At 44.5% G+C, this 19,538-nt stretch overlaps 1 protein-coding gene across 7 annotated transcripts in view; it reads left to right on the plus strand.

Moving 5' to 3' along the window:
- The window catches only part of ATE1 (arginyltransferase 1), a 125,509-nt gene that overhangs the window by 55,712 nt on the left and 50,259 nt on the right, over positions 1–19,538 (plus strand). For 6 of the 7 annotated variants that reach the window (XM_053923381.2, XM_024555524.4, XM_053923377.2 and 3 more), the window contains exon 10: positions 1,222–1,321. The exons of the other annotated variant lie outside the window; for it this stretch is intronic. In XM_053923381.2, coding sequence (XP_053779356.1) covers positions 1,222–1,321 — 100 coding nt within the window. The remainder of the gene's footprint in view (positions 1–1,221; positions 1,322–19,538) is intronic. 7 annotated transcript variants of the gene reach the window in all.

Below are 19,538 nucleotides of genomic sequence, written 5' to 3' on the forward strand. Positions count from 1 at the left end.
GAGCTTTGAGGCGGTAGCAGGGGCCTGAGCGCGAAGCAGTAGGGCGCTTGTCACCACGTGGCAGCCAGGCCTCTTCCGTTAGCGCCCTTGAGGGTAGAGAGGAGGAGAGCGAGCGAGGGGATCGGCATTTCGGAGCAGAGTGGGGGCAGTGGGCTACACGTGGCCCGCTCCAGTGCTGATTTTAATGTAGTTCAGTGGAGCCTGGTGGGGCTCTTTTCCCTCCGTTTCTTCAGTCTCTTAAGCAGTCACTTGAGACATACAGATTGGTGTATTTTAATCTGTAATCATACAGATTTTCATGTAATCTAGTCTGCAGATTTAAAACAGTGTTTGAATTGGAGATCTCGCTCGTGGCGTTTATTTTTGGGGAGGCGAAGTTTGGAAATGTGACGGACGCGGTTGTTTAGCAGCTGTTGGTGCAAGTCCTACTTCGTGCCCGGACAGCGCTCCCCGAGTTGGCACGACAGATGAGGTTTTCAGCTCCGTCGGGACAGTGAAGTAGAGAACAGAGAACGGGATTCCGGGTGCTCTGTGGTGCGGAGACAGAAATGAAGTCATGGTGGGCCTGAGGCTGGTTCTACGTGGGTGGGTGGGAAGGACCTCTCTGAGCAGGTGACATTCGAGGATGCGGAAGAAGAAAAGGAGCCAGCTGTGCGGATTCTGAGGGGAGAAGGCTGCCTAAAGGGGCAGCAGTCGCAGCGCCCAGAGGCGGTGGGGGTGAAGAGAGGGAAGGTCTCGGGGTTAGGGAGTGGGCTGGATGGGCAGTGTGTGCAAGGAGGGCAGAGGGGCAGGCGCATTGCTGGGGGGCAGAGGGGGCAGGACTTGCGGGTCGTGGAAGGGAGGCTGGATTTTACGTAAGTGTGATCCCAGCCCAAGGCCTGGGAGAAGTGTGTGGTGCGGCTGCCTGTGTGCCTGATGAGTAAAAACAAGGAGCCGCATTAAATAGGTCTCTCTGATTTTATGCTGTCTGGATTTCAGGTTAACTACTATCTATGCCCAAGAAAGCGTAAAACCAGAACTTAGATGCATTTGCTCAAAATAATTTATAGTTTCTTTGGTGTCTTTTTAGTAAAAATAATCTCAGTGTTTTTTTAAAATTGTTGTTCAACACTTGGATTTTTTTGATAGCTTACTATTAAGTATTTGTCATCAAATTACATAGTACTTTGAATATTGAAACTAGATTTAATTGTATCTTCATCTTTGTTCTTCTTTTGGCAGAGAAATTGCTTTCACTAAGCAGCTTAATGAAAAAACACCTCAACTCAGCTATTATTATATGGGTTTCTACATTCATTCATGTCCCAAGATGAAATATAAGGTAAAATTGATTTCACATATGTGTCTGCTGTAGATTCAAATTATGAAAATTAGTGCTTTTGTAGTTTCTCATCCTAATAGTTTAACTTGCTTATATGTTTCTAATGTAAATCATGAGTTATTTTTAAATGTCTTAAACTTTTCATAGAGTCTGGCTTATTTATTGCTTTGAAACGTGCTGACACATAGGCACTTAATGTTGTTGATGTAGGCTAATCCGCAGCAACTCACTGAACATACAGAACCCTAGCTATTCCGGGTAAAATAATTTACATGGCTCTTCAAATGAATCCTAAGGAAACTCAGTTCAGAATTCAGGAAATTGAGGGGAAGTATCGTAATTCTGCCACAAGAATTAAAGCTGAGTAGTCGCCACAGAAATGTTACTGCTTTGGAGGAAGCCACCGCCATAAAGTATAGAACAAGGGAAGGCTGGCATTTTTAGGGAGAGGTCAGGAGTGTGGGTCACAGTCCAGTCAGTTGGCCTTGTTTGTAGCTGAAGCCACGTGACGGGTTTGTGTCCCTGTCTGCTGCTAACAATGTGAATAGCAATGCAAATGTAGTATTTGTCAGCTTACGTGCACAGTATATGGGTGGTGTTTCAAGAAATAAGTTTCAGGAGCAAAATAAGTTTTTAAATTGTTAATTTCAGCTTGCGATTTCCTGTTGATACTAACAGGCTAAGAAATTCAAATGTTAGGTTATTGGAAATACTGCCTAGTAATTTTGCTGGCATTTTCCAGTGTTTTCATAATTTCTATAGGCTAGTTCTTTTTTAATGCTACTAAACTTGATTTTTCTTACTAACAAATTTTTAAGGTATCCATATTAATGAGTAAAGAGTATGAAGAATATTAGAACTATTTTGAGAATAACTTAGAATTTCAGGATTCCTAATTTCTCACTTTCAAGTGCCCAAAATGAATCTCAGTTGGGAATTTAGATACACTGTTAAAACCTTTAAAATTAGATTATAGCCCACAGTGGAAAGGGAGGGGTCTCAATCATTGTATTTACAGTATATCTTCTTGGGAGAGACGGTTCTGAAAATTTGTAGTATAGTTAGTGACTTTGTAGATATTTGTGAGATGATAATGATAATATATGTGAATACTAAATTAATTTTGTAAAGCTAAACATTTCCCTGCATGGTGGTTTGAACACTTTCGGGTCTTTAAGAACGTAGTGATTTTAATTTTATATTGGTAGTTTAAGAAATTTATTTTTATTGCATTATGATTGAAGATAAGTCATTTTAGGTAACTGAGGAGACAATATATATACATTTTCAGTTAATGTTATTTTCTTATATTTTGAGGAAATGAGAACCCTCAGTTAGGAAGGAATAGCACAACTGCTTAGAAAAATGGGATTTTCAGTCAGAAAATGTGCTGTTCACAACTGTAAGACAGACGTTGGTGCAAGCACAAACATTTCTCATTACAAGTTGAAGGTTTAGAACTAGAAACCAATAAGAGGTAATTCCCAGAAACTGAATGGTACACTATTGTAAAACCTCTCATTTTCAAGTTCGAACGAGGGTAAATTTAGCATGTAACTATAATAATAGTTAAAATTTTATCTCTCTTAGAGCCTAACTACTCAAGCATTGATGACGACATGGTTTTTGCCTTGTAAAATATACGTGGAAGAATCTACAAGAGTTTTTCTATCTGGTGTTAAAGAAAGAATGTGTTTTTAAATAGCAGTAATTGTCGGTAACTAAGCAGGAGCAGTCTTAACAGCCCAGCACAGGTTAGACCCGGGAATGCTGCTGCAGGCACCGCGGATGTGGGCTCTGCCCGGGTGGAGGCTGCAGCCGAGGGGTCGTGCAGGTCATGGTAACACAGGACCATAAAGTGGCACCTAGAGACACGTACCTGTACCTGAAACTCGGGAGGTGTTCCATTTGGGTTTTCTTGTGTAGGGTTAGACGTGTTAAGGCACGACCTGCACAATAAAGCAAGTTAACTTAGAGCAAGTTAAGGTATTTAACAGCAGGTCTGAGATACACAGGAGCGGATCTTACCCACTGTGCTTCACTGAGTAATGAGCTTTCAGGAAGGCACGCTGAAATGACGAGTCCTCGTCACGTGGAGGGAGGACCGTGGCTTGGTAGACAGTGTCCAGGGGGGTCCTCCTCACTGCCTCTTACTCTGCGTGTGCATGCTCTTCATCTGCCAGAGGTAGATTGTTTCCGTCGCCCTGGGCTGGACTGGCCTGGTGACTCGCACTGACTAATGGAGACTGTGGAAGTACTGTCTGGGACTTAGGAGGGCTGGCCCCTTCTCTTCCTCTGTCTCTGGAGCCAGCCATCATGTAAAAGGTCCAGTTACCCTGGGAGAGAAAGACCACCTGGGAGGCCTGAAGCCATCTTGGGTGTTTCAGCACCAGCCAGGCTCCTGGCTGGATGCAGCTGCATGATGGGGCCCAAGATGGAGCAGCAGAACCCCCTGGCTGAGCTGTGGCCGACTCACAGAATCCCGAGGGATTTTAAGTTGTCGTTGTTTTAAGCCACTGGGCTGTGGGGTGGTTAGTTACTCAGCAGTGGATGACTAAAACACATGGGGCCGGATAGAAACCACTAGATACGGAGTTTCCATGTGGATGGAAATCATTTTGTGTTGAGCTGTGCAGACTCATGTCCTGCAGGGAGCTGAGCTGACCAGAGAGGTTTCCGGCGGCTCCACGTGAGAGGATTTTACAAAGTCCCTGAATTTCTCTGGGCACTCATCCCTTGAGATGTGCCCTTTTGGCGTGTGACAGTTCATCTTTGTGAGGCATTTTATTTTACACCCTGACCTGAGCCTACAAGACATTTCTTAACATGGTGACAAAGCTTCATTTTGTTTCCGTTGCTGATGGTGAGCACCCGCAGGCGGAGATCACACGTGGTCACCTTCGTAGTTACGTAGCGGCTTGTGTTGCACTCAGCTGTCCTCAGGGTGCTTGTGGTTGTAGTTGATAGCGGTCATGTGCTTGAGCATCGCGTTCCCTGAGATGCGTTTTTATAGCTTTCTTTTGGTTTTCCTGTTGTGTGTGTGAGTCTGTGTGTTACAGACAGATTTTCATTGCGTAGATACGTTTTATCTGTGGCCATAGTCTTAGATGTAAGGTACCGGACAGTCACAAACGAACGTAATGAGAGCTAGCAGATAGTCACTGATGAAAGGAAATTGTCTGGATCTCTGATTTCATTGCTCACATTAACTATTATAATAATTGCGGCCACTTTAACGGGACTTGGTACTACTGTTGTGGCATAAACTGGTATCAGTGTGGGACTCAGGAATTGGCTGAAATGAACGGAAAGTGTATTTTCAACTTAGAAGAGTCTCTCCTTGGAGGAAGTACCCTGTGAAGCGGGAGGGAGGGTCTAGTGTTCTGACTGCGGTCCTCAGGGATGCTCGCCCTCAGGTGTGCTCCTGTCAGTTCCAAGGGGGCTGTCGGGCATCACAAGCCGTCAGTCGTGGCTAAAATCGGGAAATAATGTCCTCTCCTCTGTCTCTTTTTTATACAGTTATTTTTAATTGTGGTAAAATACACATGAAAGTTACCATTGTGACTCTTCTAATGATGCAGTTCACAGGTGTTGGTTAGTCCATTTCCATAACTCTGTATCGTGCAGATCTGGAACTTGATACCCATTAATAAGAGCTCCTCCCCACCCCTGTCCCCAGCAGCCACCATCCCACTCTCTGCCCACGCCTTCGACTGCTCTGGGCAGCTCATACAAGAGGAAGCAGAGGGTGTCCACCCTTCTGTGACTGGTTTGCTCATTTCCCTGAGCAGAATGTCCTCAGGTTCCATCCATGCTGTAGCAGATGTCAGAACGAGCAGATGTCAGTGCTCATTTTTAAGGCTGAGTAATATTCTTCTATATGTATATGCCACGTTTTGTTTATGCATCCACCTATTGACGGACCTTTGCATTGCTTCCACCTTTGGCTATTGTGAATGTGTACGAATATCTGTTCAAGTTACTGTTTTCATTTCTTTTGCATATATACCCCAAAATGCAACTGCTGGATCATATGGTAGTTTTATTTTTAAATTGTTGAGGAACTGCCGTACTGTTTTCTGTCGTGGCCCTCCTGTTTTACATTCCTACCAGCAGTGCACGCAGGTTCTAATTTCCCCACGTCCTCACCAACGCTTTGTGTTTTCTGGCTTTGTTTAAAGTGTCGACAGTGGCGATTCCCGCGTGTGTGAAGTGGTCTGTATCTCTTTTTAAGATCAAGGAAAACCTTACCAAGAGGCCTCCTAGCCCACATCACTCATTTATTTGTGAGTTGTGCTTCTTGTCTGGGCCTCAGGCAGCCCCTCGCGAGGGGACGGGACTGTCTCAGGGCAGCTGTGATTTGTGAGGGGAGACCTGCTTCCCGGAGCGCGTGGCGCTGCGGAGGGTGCACGCCTGACCCGGGTTTTTGTTCTCTCTCGTTCTGCCTAGCAACCGGTGTTATTTGAGCTGTTAGTGTGTACTTATACATCATTGTCATATATACCTTTTAAAATTGAGCTTTTGTTTTAAATGTATCTTGTTTGTTTCCTAAGCCTTTTTTAAAAATTAATGTTTATGTTTTCAAAATGTTTAATATTTGCGTGTAAAGCTTAATTTATATTCTCTACCTTGACCCCTTCCCATACATTTCAAAGATACTCGGTTTCCTTTGAGGGGAAAATTGGCTTATATAGAAATGGTGTTAGGTATAATTTTCAAAATTTCTTCTCCAGGTAGTCTCAGAGTGCTTCTGTAAGGCCCTTCTGTGATCCGAAGGAGGTGTTTTGCCCAAACTTTTTCTCCAGACTGGTCTGTGGGCCAGAGTAAACACGGTTTCAGGCCGTCGGTGTCAGGACAGGGCCAGAAGTCAGGTAGTTGAAACAGCCGAAGGGGTTCAGAGATGTCAGGAAAGAAACAAAAGGCTAATTCATCTGTGATTAATCATTCTTAAACTCAGTGCCTCAGCCTGATTGTGGGCTAACAGCATCCCTGGAATTCTGCAGGCGTTTGCCTAAAAGGAGGTAGTTGGCATTGCTGTTAGAAGAGCTCCTACAAAAAAAGTGGAGTTTACAGAGCTGCATCTGCAAAATCACAGGCCACTGAGATCCCCAAGCTCCCAGGCTCTGCAGTTTTCTGGTCAAATTAGCCAGTGTTATTTTACTGCAGTCTTGCAGCCCAGGGCAGTGCATTTGGGTACACGTGGTAGTGACTTTGCAACTGCTGGTCTGAAAGAAATACAGATGATCTCATCAGTTACCCACAGCACAGGACAGAACCCTGCAGCATGTATTTTTCCTGGTGGTCAATGTCCAGAGTTAGATGCAGTCAGTAGAAAAAATGACCACAGAATGATTTTAGTAAGGGATTTTGGAGGCCTCCTACTGGCAGTGGGAGGTAAAAAAAATTCAGTGCTCATCACAAATTCTTGTTTTTAAAATTGTCGCATGTTAAATTTTGCCACATCAGAGTCAAAAGCAGTTCCTTACAGTGTTGTGTTCTGAGCTTCTCTTAACAGATTAGAAAATTGAAGTTCCGTATGGTTCATTTGCCCAGAGTTTGCATTAGCTCACATTTTATTTTTAGCAGCACAAATGAGAATTCGAAGAATTGAAATGCGTATAACTGGCTCTGTTTATCAGATTTATGATGAGCTATATATAACTTCTAATTTTGGAGAATCCTAAATGTTTGCATATTAATTAAAGGTAAATATTAACTGGGGATTAAAAGCTCATGTAATCCTGTTCCTTATTTTTCCCATTCTTCCCATTTCCTTTCCCACAACAAAATAGAGACGTTGGTGGAGTACACGATTCCTAACCTTTAACAACCTCGGTCCTCTTTGGAGCTTTTGAAAAATACTAAAGAGCTCCGACCTGACCCACTGAGGAAGTAGTCTGCTTCTCTCTGTTCCACAGCCGCGTCCTCTGACTGTGGGCACTAGGTTACATGCTCTGCCTGCTGTGTCTCACGTCTGGAAGGTTACTCACTCATCACGGCAAGTGCAACTCGCAGCTTCCCTCCCAGACCGAGCTCACGCCGGTTCTTCAGGGAAGCCATTTTCTGTCTACGCTCACTTAAGCCCCCACCTGCCGCACTCCCGGTGAGCTGGCTCTCTGCTTCTGTGAGCTCTTGTCATTTCTAAGTGCTTTATCTTTAGCTCTCCTTGAGCTCTAGCTGTTTGTAGGTGTACAGGGTCAGCCAGTGCTTGTGGGGGGCCCACTCGGCCCGAAACTCATGCCAGACGCCACGGCAGGAGGAGCAGGATCAGACATGGTCCCTGCTCATCAGTCCCTTGAGCAAACCATGTCTTCTTACCTGTCACTGTCCCCGGTGCCCAGAAAATGAATCGACAGCAAAGAATTCTCTGGCTCAAAATGTCAGTGGTGCTGAGGTTTGAGAAACCCTCTTGAAGGTTGCCATTGAAGTCTGTAGGGCTTTATAGTTGCCGAGTTACCGTGGGTCATATGACGACTGCTGTCAAAAAGGAATAGTCAGAAAGATTAATCTTAGGCGCGCTGTAACAGTGTTGAAATAAAGTATCCTGTATGACACACCAGAGAGGAGTTTCTTGTGTCTAATTCGTGACCCTGTGCAGCCTTAAACTCTCTGATGACCCCAGGGCTGTCTTAAATTTTCTTGGGGAGGCTTATGTGTGGCCTTCATGTCAACTTAAAGGTAATTTAGGGTTTTATGCAATGAGATCAACCCAGCAAATCTTGAGGCCCCTTGGAGGAGCAGCAGCCACAGCAAATAAGGTTAAAATTTCCACAATGTGATGTTTATTTTTTTATTTCCGATGTGCATGGTAGAGTCTGTTTTTAGTATTTATAAATTATTCTGTTTTCCTTGCTTTGTAGAAATAAAAAGAGAGTGCACAGCTCCATAATAACCAAGTGAATTGAATGACTCTTACCCTAGCAGCTGAATTCAGTTCAAATGTTTTAGGCCAGAGGGCACGGTATTGGCTGATAGGTTTTAGGGTGGGGGGCTGTACTCATTTTCAGCTTTGCTGGGATGGAGGCGTTTGGCCCACCCTAGGCTCGTGGTGGGCACGACGCTGTTTCAGGGAAGCACGCGTGCACACGTGTTTGCTGTCTCTCACCTGCTGTTGTGCCGTGTGGTGCTGTTAGAGTGAAGCCAGCTCCCAGCCGTCCCTCACCCAGGGCTCTCCACCACGGCTCGGGCCTTCTTTTCTTGTACCTGCACACGCTCTCCTGCTGCTTATGTGTCTTCATTCTGTGAAAACAAGGCAACTGTAAGGTTTTTATAATTGACGCTTTCAGAGCCTCATTGTCTCTGTGTGCGGCCTTAGCCAAACGGAAGCCACCTTGCGTAGCACGCTTATCTTGGAAAGGCAGCAGTCAGTTGGAAATGACGACGCGGAGAAGCAGAGGCCACCTGGTGTCCACTGCAGGAGGGCCTTCCCAGGCCTCTTCACCCCACCCCTCTATCCGTGTCCAGCCTCCACCACGGAATTGTTCAAGGGGGATTTACAATGTGGGAGAATTGTTTTGCTGGAAAATCTGTGGTGTCTAACACAGTTCTGTTAAGTCCAGATTCCTGTACTTGGTCTTCAGGGGTCCCCGGTTCCTCCTGGTTCTTTCTACCTTCCTGTAGACACCTTTGCCCATCAGGACATGCTTCCTTTCATTCTCTCTTCCAGTTCATTTCTCTTCACTCTTGTAAAACACATTTCCACTTAAGACTCAGTGGTGTGTCTTACCCTACTTGTTTTTTTATTCTCGCCCAAGGAAGGGTGGGAGAGAAAGAGGGAGAGAAACACTGGTGGTTGCCTCTCGTATGCACCCTGACCAGGATCTCAACCCCCAACCCAGGCATGTGCCCTGACCGGGAATCGTACCCATGACCGTTTGGTTAACAGGCCAACACTCGAACCAACTGAGCCTCACCCACCAGAGCTTACCCTCCTTTTTGCCATCCGTTTTTTTGTTGTGCCTTCAGCCATTATTTAGTCATATATATTTATATAAATATACCCAATTTATAATGTAACGCAGCCTTTGAGTTTAGGTCACTGTGCTTAGTGCCATGTGGCCCTGCCGTCTTACTCACCGTTAATTGGACTAGGTATGGGTCCAGTTACAATTTTTCCTCAGTTTCCCCCGATGGGAGGTCAGTCTAGGGTAGATCAGTATCATCAAGTTCAACATTAAAGCTTTGCCCACTGAATAGTGGGTGACCGAACCAATCAGATTCTCTCTTTTAAAGAAGTTTAGGTTGAGACTGGGGAGAATCCGTTGTTAGCCGGGGTAGGCATAGAGCCAGAAAACAGCAGCAAAGGCTCAGAGTCGGGTTAGGGCCGGGGAACACGGGTTCATCAGGTTAGACTTGTGAGCGCACTCTCGTACACAGGCACGTTTATCTTGAGGGTAGAGTCTGTGGGTTTCCTTCATCTGGTTTTCAAAGGAGCCTGTGAATCCGAAGATGAGAGAGCCGTGAGGTGGGCGGGGGAGCAGGGGCAGAGAGCGAGCAGCAGATGAAAACACAGATTGGGGCCGCCTGCTGCCGAGGGAACACAGATGACTGCCCGTTGGAGCTGCCGCCAGTTCTGGAACTGCCATCTGTTCTCCACGAGGCCTTCGTCCAGCCTGAGTTTTCTCTTCTTCCTGGATAGCCTGGAATTCTCCGGAGCCTGACCCCACATGGCTAACACTTCTGCCCCCATTTTCTTAAGTGCCACTTTTACTTGTTAAAAGTGTTGCATCACTCACTGGGTCATCTGAGTGAATTTCTTTGTTTCTTCAACCCAAAGGACCAAACTAATACACTAGTTTACATGGGCGCATTAGAGAGGGCGTTCATGCAAATGAACCACTTGTCCACACAGGGTTGAGATGGAGAATAAGGAGGGAAAGAGCTGGTAAAATTCCGTATAAACAGGAGTCAGTAAAGTCCCACATCATGGATAGTTTTTAATCTTTTCCGTCAGGGACACGTTTCTCTGTTTCCGACGCGCTGTCCCTAGTGCAGCCGGGGAGCGTTCAGAAGGGCGGTCGGTCAACCCTGTCTGTGCCCGGGCCTGGGCAGCCCTTGGTGAGATGCGTGCTACGTCAGAGAACAACATGGACTTAAACGTTAATGCCAGCAGATGGTAGCGAATATAATCTGAAGTTTTAAAATACTGAAACAGATTATTGACATTGAGAATTTTCTTCCCAGAGAACTTTGAAAAACAAAATGATGACAAACAGACCTTCATGGTCATGAAAGAGACACATGACCTTGGGACCTGAAGGACAGAGGAGGCCCTCTCTGCAATTTTGGCCTAAATCTGAAAACTGAGAACAAGGTGGTGGTAATGAGTTTATAGTTTTCGGCAGGTTACGTAACAGTGGCTTTGGTAACTTGGAGCTCCCCAAATTTAACTTAATTGGAACAGTACTTCTTTCAGGGTTTGCTGCTTCGTATTGCGTGCTGGGTGAGGCAGAGGTTTGAATTACGTTCCCAACCAAACTACGGTGAAGGACTGAAGAGAAGGGAAAGGGCCTCGTCGTACAAACTCGGGCAGTAGAAAAACGTGTGCTTGCTTTTTTACCAGGTCCCCAGTGAAGTTTTTGTTCCTTTCATTAATAACTTTCTCCAGGGACAAAAATAGTAAGTTGAGACAATGAAAACCAGACATTTTTAACTTACTTACACTACCTGCATTCTTTCGATGTCAGGGTGGGAGAAGCTGTGAAGGACTGATGGCCCCGTGTGGGGCCAGGACTTGTGAACGGGGGAGACTGAGGACAGTAAGAACCTTCTACTTTTATCCATCTCCTCCTCCTTTGTTACCATTTACTGATTTCCTTTTACTTTTTATTTTTCTTCGCATCAGGGTGAGCTGAGGGAGCATTACAAAGGATAACCTGGGGTGCTTGTCTGCCTCTGACGTTGTCGCGTTGCTGCGCAGACTGTAGCGACACACTTCAGTTAGGGATTTGGAACGAGGCTCACAGAGGGCAGTTTCTGCTCTGTCCGTATTCGGGGTCCCATATTCTGGTAGTACCCTGTGGCTGCACTGCTCCCGGCTCACCAGGAAAACATCACGAGAACGATAAAAAAATTTATATTTTTGGACACAGAATCCAAGAGAGAAGAATCTGGAGAGACGCCAAGTGTTTTAATGTTTTAATTCAGATTAAATCACATCAGCTCATTCCGAAGGCTTCGTTAAATTCTCTGTCAGCTTAGCAGGACTGGTCAGTTCTAGATGAGAGTCCGGCAAGCAGTTTTTCTTGTTTTCTGAGCAGGGAGTAGTAAATATCTGGTTTTGCTAATCCAGCTCTGTTTGGAAACCGTAGCATCTCTAGACACAGCCCAGGGCCCTCAGTCAGTGTTCGGAGGTACTCGAACCCAGGGCTCAGTTCCATATCACTGCGTCACAGTCTACAGTTGCATTGCAGACTTTCTCCTTACTTAACTGTTCGGAAGTGTTTTCAGGCTTCCGGAAGAGTTGCAAGAATAACGATGAGTGCTCTTCACTCAGATTCACCTCCTGCTCTATCTACTGCCCCTCCCCCCCCATGTACACAGAAATGTGAATGTGTTTATGCGCTCACACCGTGACACACGCACATGCTTTTTGAACCATTCGGAAGTAAGTTGGTTGTGTGACTCCTTACTGCAAAATACTTTGCTTACCGTGTTCCAGGTACACTTTGTAAATCAGTGTTTCATGATTATTAGCTCAGATAATTCTCACAACAGTCCTAGGCATGGGTGTTTTTACTTTCACTGTTTTAGAGATGAGAAACCTGGGAGGCAGGACAATTAGTAACTTGTCCAAGGCCGTACAGCTAGTGAAGGCTGGCGGCACCGCATGCGGGTGGACGGGGCTGCTGCCCTGCACCGGTGCTCTGTGCTGCTGCCTTGTAGGGAGCATCCGGTGTGAGGCTTGCCTGTGGGTGTCCAAGCACGCTCAGCCCTCACGGACCCTGCAGGTCCCCATTTTATGTGTTCTTATACCTGCACTGTTTTTCATTTTCACATTGTAAAATCCCAGGTGTGTATCTTGCTGGATGGTGACGGCAGTTGTCCTTACATACGTGTGTGCAAAGTCAGTTGTCATTTTTGGTGGCGTGCTTGGGCAGCGGAAGCCTCGTGATGCTGTGTCAGTGGTGGCCACTATGTGTCTGTGTGATTTCATGTCCCACTTGAAAGGGAACATGGTATTCTGGATGGCCAGCTCTAAGGGGTGGAGAGGCTGCTGCACTTTATTTAATATTGTGCACTTGCTTGAAGACCAGACGTGCTTAATTTTCACAAGTGAAATATCTAGATGTTCCTGAAAAGGTATCCACAGTCCCTTTAACTGTTTGACTGTGCAGCACTCCTGGGGCTGCGAGGATTGTTGCAGGGGGCCGGGAGGGGTGACTCGTGCAGTCGCAGATTTGCCTGCCTTGAAATGACCGTTTTCTTCCATTTGCCATTGCCCTATTTCATTCCGGTTCTTTCTTTTTTTAATTTTAAAAATAATTCCTCTTCTGGAAAAGGGAACGAGAAGAGTATTGAGAAGAAACTCTGCCTACAGCTCTCACCCAGGACTAACCGCTGTTGATACTTTCTGTATTTTCTTAGCGATTTGTAAATACACACGCATTTTTTCATGTTTGTTGTTGTATGGTGTCTGTATTTTTCCCTACCTTTTCCACTTGTTTCATGAATATTTTCCAGTTTTTCTTAAATCTTCTGTATGCCTCTGATTTTAAGTGACTGTAAATGTTGTAATATAATAATGTACCATAATTTATCAAGCTATTACTGTACATTTTTTCCCACTTTTTGTTATAAACAATGCGTGGTAAACATCTTTTTGTATATTTCTTTTTGAGTCATAATCGTAGAATTAGTTGTTTTGCACATTCATGCTAAATGTGAGGAATCCATTCCTATCGCGTATCTATTCACTTGGGAGGTTTTATCCCAAGGAGGGTGGAAGGACACAATATCCTAGAAGCTGCTTAAAATTAGACTGGCAGACATACACAGGAAGATAAAGCAGTCAGTGTTCGATTTTAATTTTTCTGTTTCTCTTAAAATTCTACACTGAAAATTCACTTAACTTGACCCCCTTCAGCTCTTTCTATGAGCTGATAAAATGTTGGTGTAGCTCCCTGTTCCTGCAGTTGTTGGATATGTGCGGGCGCTGATACGTGCTCTGCTGGCACCTTGCGGGTCCGCAGCGCTGGCCTGCGGCTGTCTCAGTTGCAGTCGAAGCTCCGAGAGGTTACTTTTGTTCTGTGGGGACTCCCGGCTTAGCCCACGAGTTCTCGAGGGGGTTTTAAGGAAAATCAAATACGCGCTCAGTGATGTCAGGCCCTGTGTAATAAGGGAAGTAAAAGTGCTTTTTTAAAATTTATTTCCCTTAAGACGATAATTTGGCAGGAAAAATGAGGAGTGCCTCAAACAATATTAAAATAGATAATTAATTGTCTTTTGCCATTTTTGTTTCTTTTTTCCTTCTTTAGCTTATCTCCTTGCCAGCTGTGTGCAGTGCAGCAGCGGCCTGCCCTGACTTTACTCTCCTTCCTCGCGTCAGCCCCGTGGGGTCGGCTGCTGCTGCTGCTGTGCCTCCACACTGTGGCCCCGCCCCGCAGCCCCGCCCGCACGAGTCTGTGTCCTGGGGACGGCTGGGGCCCCCTGCCTGTGCCTGGAGTCTGTCCCTTTTGTGGTCAGTGACCTGGCAGTGCTTGCGGCAGGGAGACTACGCTTTGGTCCACATGCACGTCTCTTCTACCAGCTTTTATGCCAATGTTGCTTGCCATAGCAATGATGTAATTTGATTCAGGGTCAAGTAAACTGATGAATGATGACTTAAAAAAGAGTTGCTTTAAATTTAATTTGAATGCTTTGGATAGAGTCAAAGATTAATCATAGATCACTGCCAAATTAGTTGTGAAGTAGATAACTATGAGAGTTTAGGGTGAAACAAAAATCCATGAAAATCTGGAAAGACTCTATACTAAGTTCTCACTATTTTTAACCAGTAACTGAAAGACACAGTGATGCATCCTCAAAAAAAGGGCTTGGTCCTAAGTCAAAGAATGGCTAATGAACGTGCAGCTAAGTGTTTTAACTTAAAGAGTTTTAGGTGTGTGTGTTTGGATGGTTTCCCCTCACATACACTGGAATTGGCATTTTCATTTAATTCACCAGTAGTCCCGTTCACTTTTGCTATAAATTATTCTATAATATCTACAGTTGAAGATAAGCAGATAGTGATTAAATGGTTCTAACAAGCAGATATTGCCACATAGTTGACAAGCCTTCAATCTTGGCGTGTTAGCAGGACTCCAGAGCAGCCGAAAGTGTCTCTCTGCTCCTTCCATAGTTGCCACTTACGTGTTAAATCCAAGCCGTATTAACGTCTCACACGTCCGTTCTCCTAGACCCTGGAATCTTGCTGTTAGACCCCAGCCTGTGGTGGTGTGTCTGCTACTTGAGTCAGATCCTGCTGTTACTGTGCTTGCCTGGGCTGCTTCTAGTTTCCTGGAACCGTCTCTAAATACTTGCTCAGTTGTTCTCTGTAGTTTTCTACATCTGCCTGTTCATAGTCTGGCCTCCTTGTCTCAAATCAAATGCTGATTCTGACGATGGCTTTTTAAAAAATTACTATTTGACATGTTTAATTTTGGATACATTATAGGAATGTTTTCTCTTCCATACATCCTTAAATTCACAATAATTGGAAGGTTTTTTTTTTTTAAAGAAGCCTTTTAATTGAGGCATACTAGAAATATAGAAAGTGCACGAAAGCATAGAGCCCCGTGAATATTACAAGATAAACATACCTGCGGGTCCTCACTGTCTACTAGAAATTGGAATTTCTCTCTGCGCAGTCAGTCCATAAAGGGCCAGATAGTAAATACGTAGGGTTATAGGCCATGTGCTTTGCTACTGTAGCGAAAGCAGCCTTAGAAGATTTATAAACGGATGGGCATGGCGTAACTCTAGTGAAGGTTTATTTATGGACATTGAAATTTGACTGGTACGTAGTTTTTACATGTCACAAAGTATTATTTTACTTTCAGCCACTGAAATATGAGTATATAGTCTATGTGAAGATGAGATGAAGTTAGCTATCATAAAATACTACGACTATGTCAAAAGCTTTCAGGAGTCAACTTAAATGGACTCCCACTGGCCAAATTATGGACAGTTTGAGCTTCAGATAGGATAACTGCCATGGATTGAATCACAGATCTCTTTAGACCTGTGAGCTCATAACGATACAGAAGAGTGTTGCTGGGGCTTGTGCTCTGTACCACACTGGGTTGCTGAGATGCGCCGTCGCGGGAAGCTTATAGACGGGCTGTAGATTGCTCGCTTCCAGACATTCTCAGAGCTCTACACTCGAAGGCTCAAAACCGTACAAATGCCATAATTTCAGGCTCTGCATAATGGCAACTTGTCAAAATTATACTCTCCCACATCTGGAAGTTGTAGATTTCAGCTTCAATTTTATTTATATTATTTCCAGAGAGTTCTGACACGATAATTAGGCTGTTTTGATTCCTCCAGACTGTTACTGGATGTAAAGGTGATGATTGACTCCTTAAATTTTTTAAGATAATGCATTTTTTGTGTCAGATAGCCACCATTATAGAAGAAATTTAGTGGTTTACCTGTTGATAACTTTCCCCTTATATATGTATTTTATTTTATTTTTAAAATATTTTATTTATTTATTTTTAGACAAAGGGGAGGGGAGGGAGAAAGAGATGGAGAGAAACATCAATGTGTGGTTGCCTTTCGTGCATCCCCCCCAGGGGATCTGGCCCACAACCCAGGCGTGTGCCCTGACTGGGAATCGAACCGGGGACCCTTTGGTTCACTGGCTGGCACTCAATCCACTGAGCCACACCAGCCAGGGATATATATGTATTTTAAAATTAAGCCCTTGCAAGCCACACATAAAATATTAAAAATTACATCATGAAGATTTTTTGTGTTTGGTGCGTGTATAGTTTTAGAATGATCTAAATATGAGTAGTGTAACCTTTACAGAGACAGTAATAATTACTGTCATCCTGAGAGTCTTTAAATTCTGTTCTAACGACATGGTTAATTGAGTTTGGACCAATATGATATTTTAGGCTGGATGTCTTAGATGAAATGAGTAAGTAAGCTTTTCCCAAGTGTCATCCAAGATTATTTGGTATTTGTGACATGATAAATTCTTCAGTAAATAATTGTTCTAAAATTCTATGAATGGACTTGATTTGCCCACTCAGTGAATAACTACGTTTAAGTTAAAAGTGGCTGTGTTTCTCATCACATAAATGATCGTTGAGAAAGGGAGGAAACGATGCCCTGGTTATCCTCTGAGCTTGCTGAAGTGTGGCTGCCCCTCAGAGCTGTTACATTAGCCTTCCGCCAAGTCCTTCCTCGCAGAGGATGCCATTCGAGGCGATAGGGTGTAAATTCTCCCAGGACTCCTACTGCCACACAGTTGAGGGGGGAAAGGTTATCCTTGAACTTGAAGCATTTAAATCATTTGTGATGAATTTTCCATCAGGCAGAAAAAAAGGAATGATTACCAAAAATCACACCCCTGGGATAAATATGAGGTTATAGCTAACTTCTTATTTCCCTCATGGGTGTAATTAAACAGACTTTTACGATTAAGGTTTTCAGGCATTGAAAAATGTTTACTGGAAAAATATAATAGCTTTAGTTAGAGACGTGATCAATCAGAGACAGTGCCCCGACTTTTTTTAAAGCCGTGTGTTTGACTCAAGGCATATCAACTTAAAAAAGGGTGTTGAAAAATAAAGCCCACGATATGTTTCTTAAATGTTCATCCAGATCCCAATCCCAAAGGACTCAAATTAGTCAAATCTTCACAAACAAGAATGTTGCTCATCCACCTTAGGTGTTCAGTCTTAATGTCTGGTTTTAGCTTGGGAATTTTAACAGAAAGAAATACTGAGTTTAAACTTCTAGTCATAGCTTTGCCAGTAAGTCACTTAACCAGTTGGCCTTTAGGTTAACCGCTCTCTCTTCCCCACCCCTTTTTTAAATATTAAAATGAGATTGAATACTACCTAGGGAGGTCCAAGGCTCTTCTAGTTTCAAAATTGTCAGATTTTCTATTTTTAAGGAAGAAAGTATGGCACAATTTAGATTAACTTGATAAATACTCAGTAAGTATGTATTGAGAACACGGTTCCTACAAGGAATTCTGCCCAGGCCCGAGGAAGGCACGAAACACTGCACGTTCCAGTTCTTGGGGCACTTTAGGTTGGGGTCGTGGAGAAGGGGAGGGGAGGTGGCACAGAAGTAGGAGAAGCACTGCGTGGGCACAGACAACACAACAGGTGGCACCGTGTTCCAGAGCAGATTGCTGTACCACGCCGGGGGTGTCCACTCACACCCTAACCCAGTCGAAGGTAGGCTTCCCTGTTGCACTGATACTGTTTCTTCACGTATTTGCCTTAGTATGTAATGATATGTTTCCACAGAAGTCCCTGAGAACCGAAACTCGCAGTGGCGGTGTTCACCACGGCATGCCCACGACTTTAGCACGGAGCCTGGCAGGTGATAGAAATTTAATAAATTACCTGCTGACTTACAGGAATGAGAAGGTGGGGTGGGGGGGCGGAGAGATTCTGCCTGGGGATGGGAAGGAATAGCTGGTGGGAAGGTGAAGCTGAGTCCAAGGAAACGGGTTTCAAACGTGCAGCAGGCGTTGAGAGCAGAGGAGGAGTCCCCGCGACCGCATAGCTGGTGCAGAGATGGAGTGCCCTGGGTGGGCTGGTGGGGAAAGGGCGCAGCTGTGCACCCCACGCCTCACGCACGTGGTGTCTCTGAACCAGGGGCGAGAGGGCAGTGGCTCCGTGTGCACACGCACAAGCTCGGGAGGGCACACACGCAAGCTCGGGAGGACAGTGCTGCTATTGTGCAGGCACATACAGACAGGTCTCCTGGGCAAAGTAACCTCTAAGCTATTCCAAAGCATTGATGAATTCGTAGTGGCTTTTTATCTTGTGTGATTTCTCATCAGCTGTAACTAAAATTACAGGCCTCTGAAATTTTTTTACTTTAAAAAGGAGTCATCCTACTTCTTTCCAGATATCAGAGAGCCCAAAAGGGTAGAGAACTTGCGCAGTGGTTCCTCTCTGATGGCAGCAGGGAGATGGATGCTGAGGGAGACCTGGGAACCAGCCCCTCGCTGCATGCGGGTAAGGGTGGCGTCACCCCATGGCAGTGGCAGGGCCAGGGATTCTCAGTGCTGTCTTCCAGCGGTCGCCTAAAAAAGCAAACACCTCAACTGATTGTTTTATCGATACGGCGAAGGCCAAGTTTCACATACACATAAGCACACACATACACAAGTACTCTCTTAAATAATCTCTAACAGAAATTAAAGAAGCTTTGGATTTTACTTTTCATTTTTTTCTTTTCTTTGGCTTAATCTTTCATTCTATTTCTTTTTTTTTTTTTTTCCTCTTTCTCTTCATCCTTTTCAACTTATGACCCTTTCAGTTTGAAATTAAATTTGGGCTGTAAGTTGACTCCCTGAATCTTTTCTTCACAAGCTTTCTTTGTATTTTCTAGAAGAGAAGATTAACCCAGGGTTGCCAAAATAAAAGCAAAGATTGTGATTAAAACTGAATTAGAATCTTTATTATTCTCCAATAGTAAAATAAATAGCCCAGTCTTAAGGAAGCTTTAAAGTAAGTCCTGGAGCCTTTGCGAACCCTTGGATTTTAATTAAAGAAACACAGAGAACCACCACTTCTGTTTGTCAGTGGGAAAAATATGTATTTGTAAGTTTTCAAAGCCTCGCCTAGCAGCACATGGAGCGCATCTGTGGGCTTGCAGAGTTTGGGGAGCACAAATGGATTCAGATGTTTAGGCCCTTTGTCTTCCTGGTCTCGGCTCACCTCACCAGCTGAGCGTGGCACAGTCCAAACACAGTTTCTGAAAACAGAGCAGCTAGAGTTACTTCTCAAGCACTCTCTCGGGGACTGATAAGTCAGTCTCTGTTTATGTAATGAGCTCAGGGAGCAGGGGGTCTGCTGTAGTGCTTCGTGGATGGGACTCCATGGGTGTTGTCTTTCAGGGAAAAGTCTGGGTTTAGTAAGCCCTTGTTCTCTCCTGCTTTCTCGGAGATGCAGCCCGCTCTAATGGATTGTTTTGAACTATTTTTGTTTATGTAGTGGTGGAGCTTCTCTTTAAGTAATTGGTGTTAGTAAAATCAGCA

Source organism: Desmodus rotundus, chromosome 4 (genome assembly GCF_022682495.2).
Source record: "Desmodus rotundus isolate HL8 chromosome 4, HLdesRot8A.1, whole genome shotgun sequence".
In the NCBI taxonomy this organism is placed as follows: Eukaryota; Metazoa; Chordata; class Mammalia; order Chiroptera; family Phyllostomidae; genus Desmodus; species Desmodus rotundus.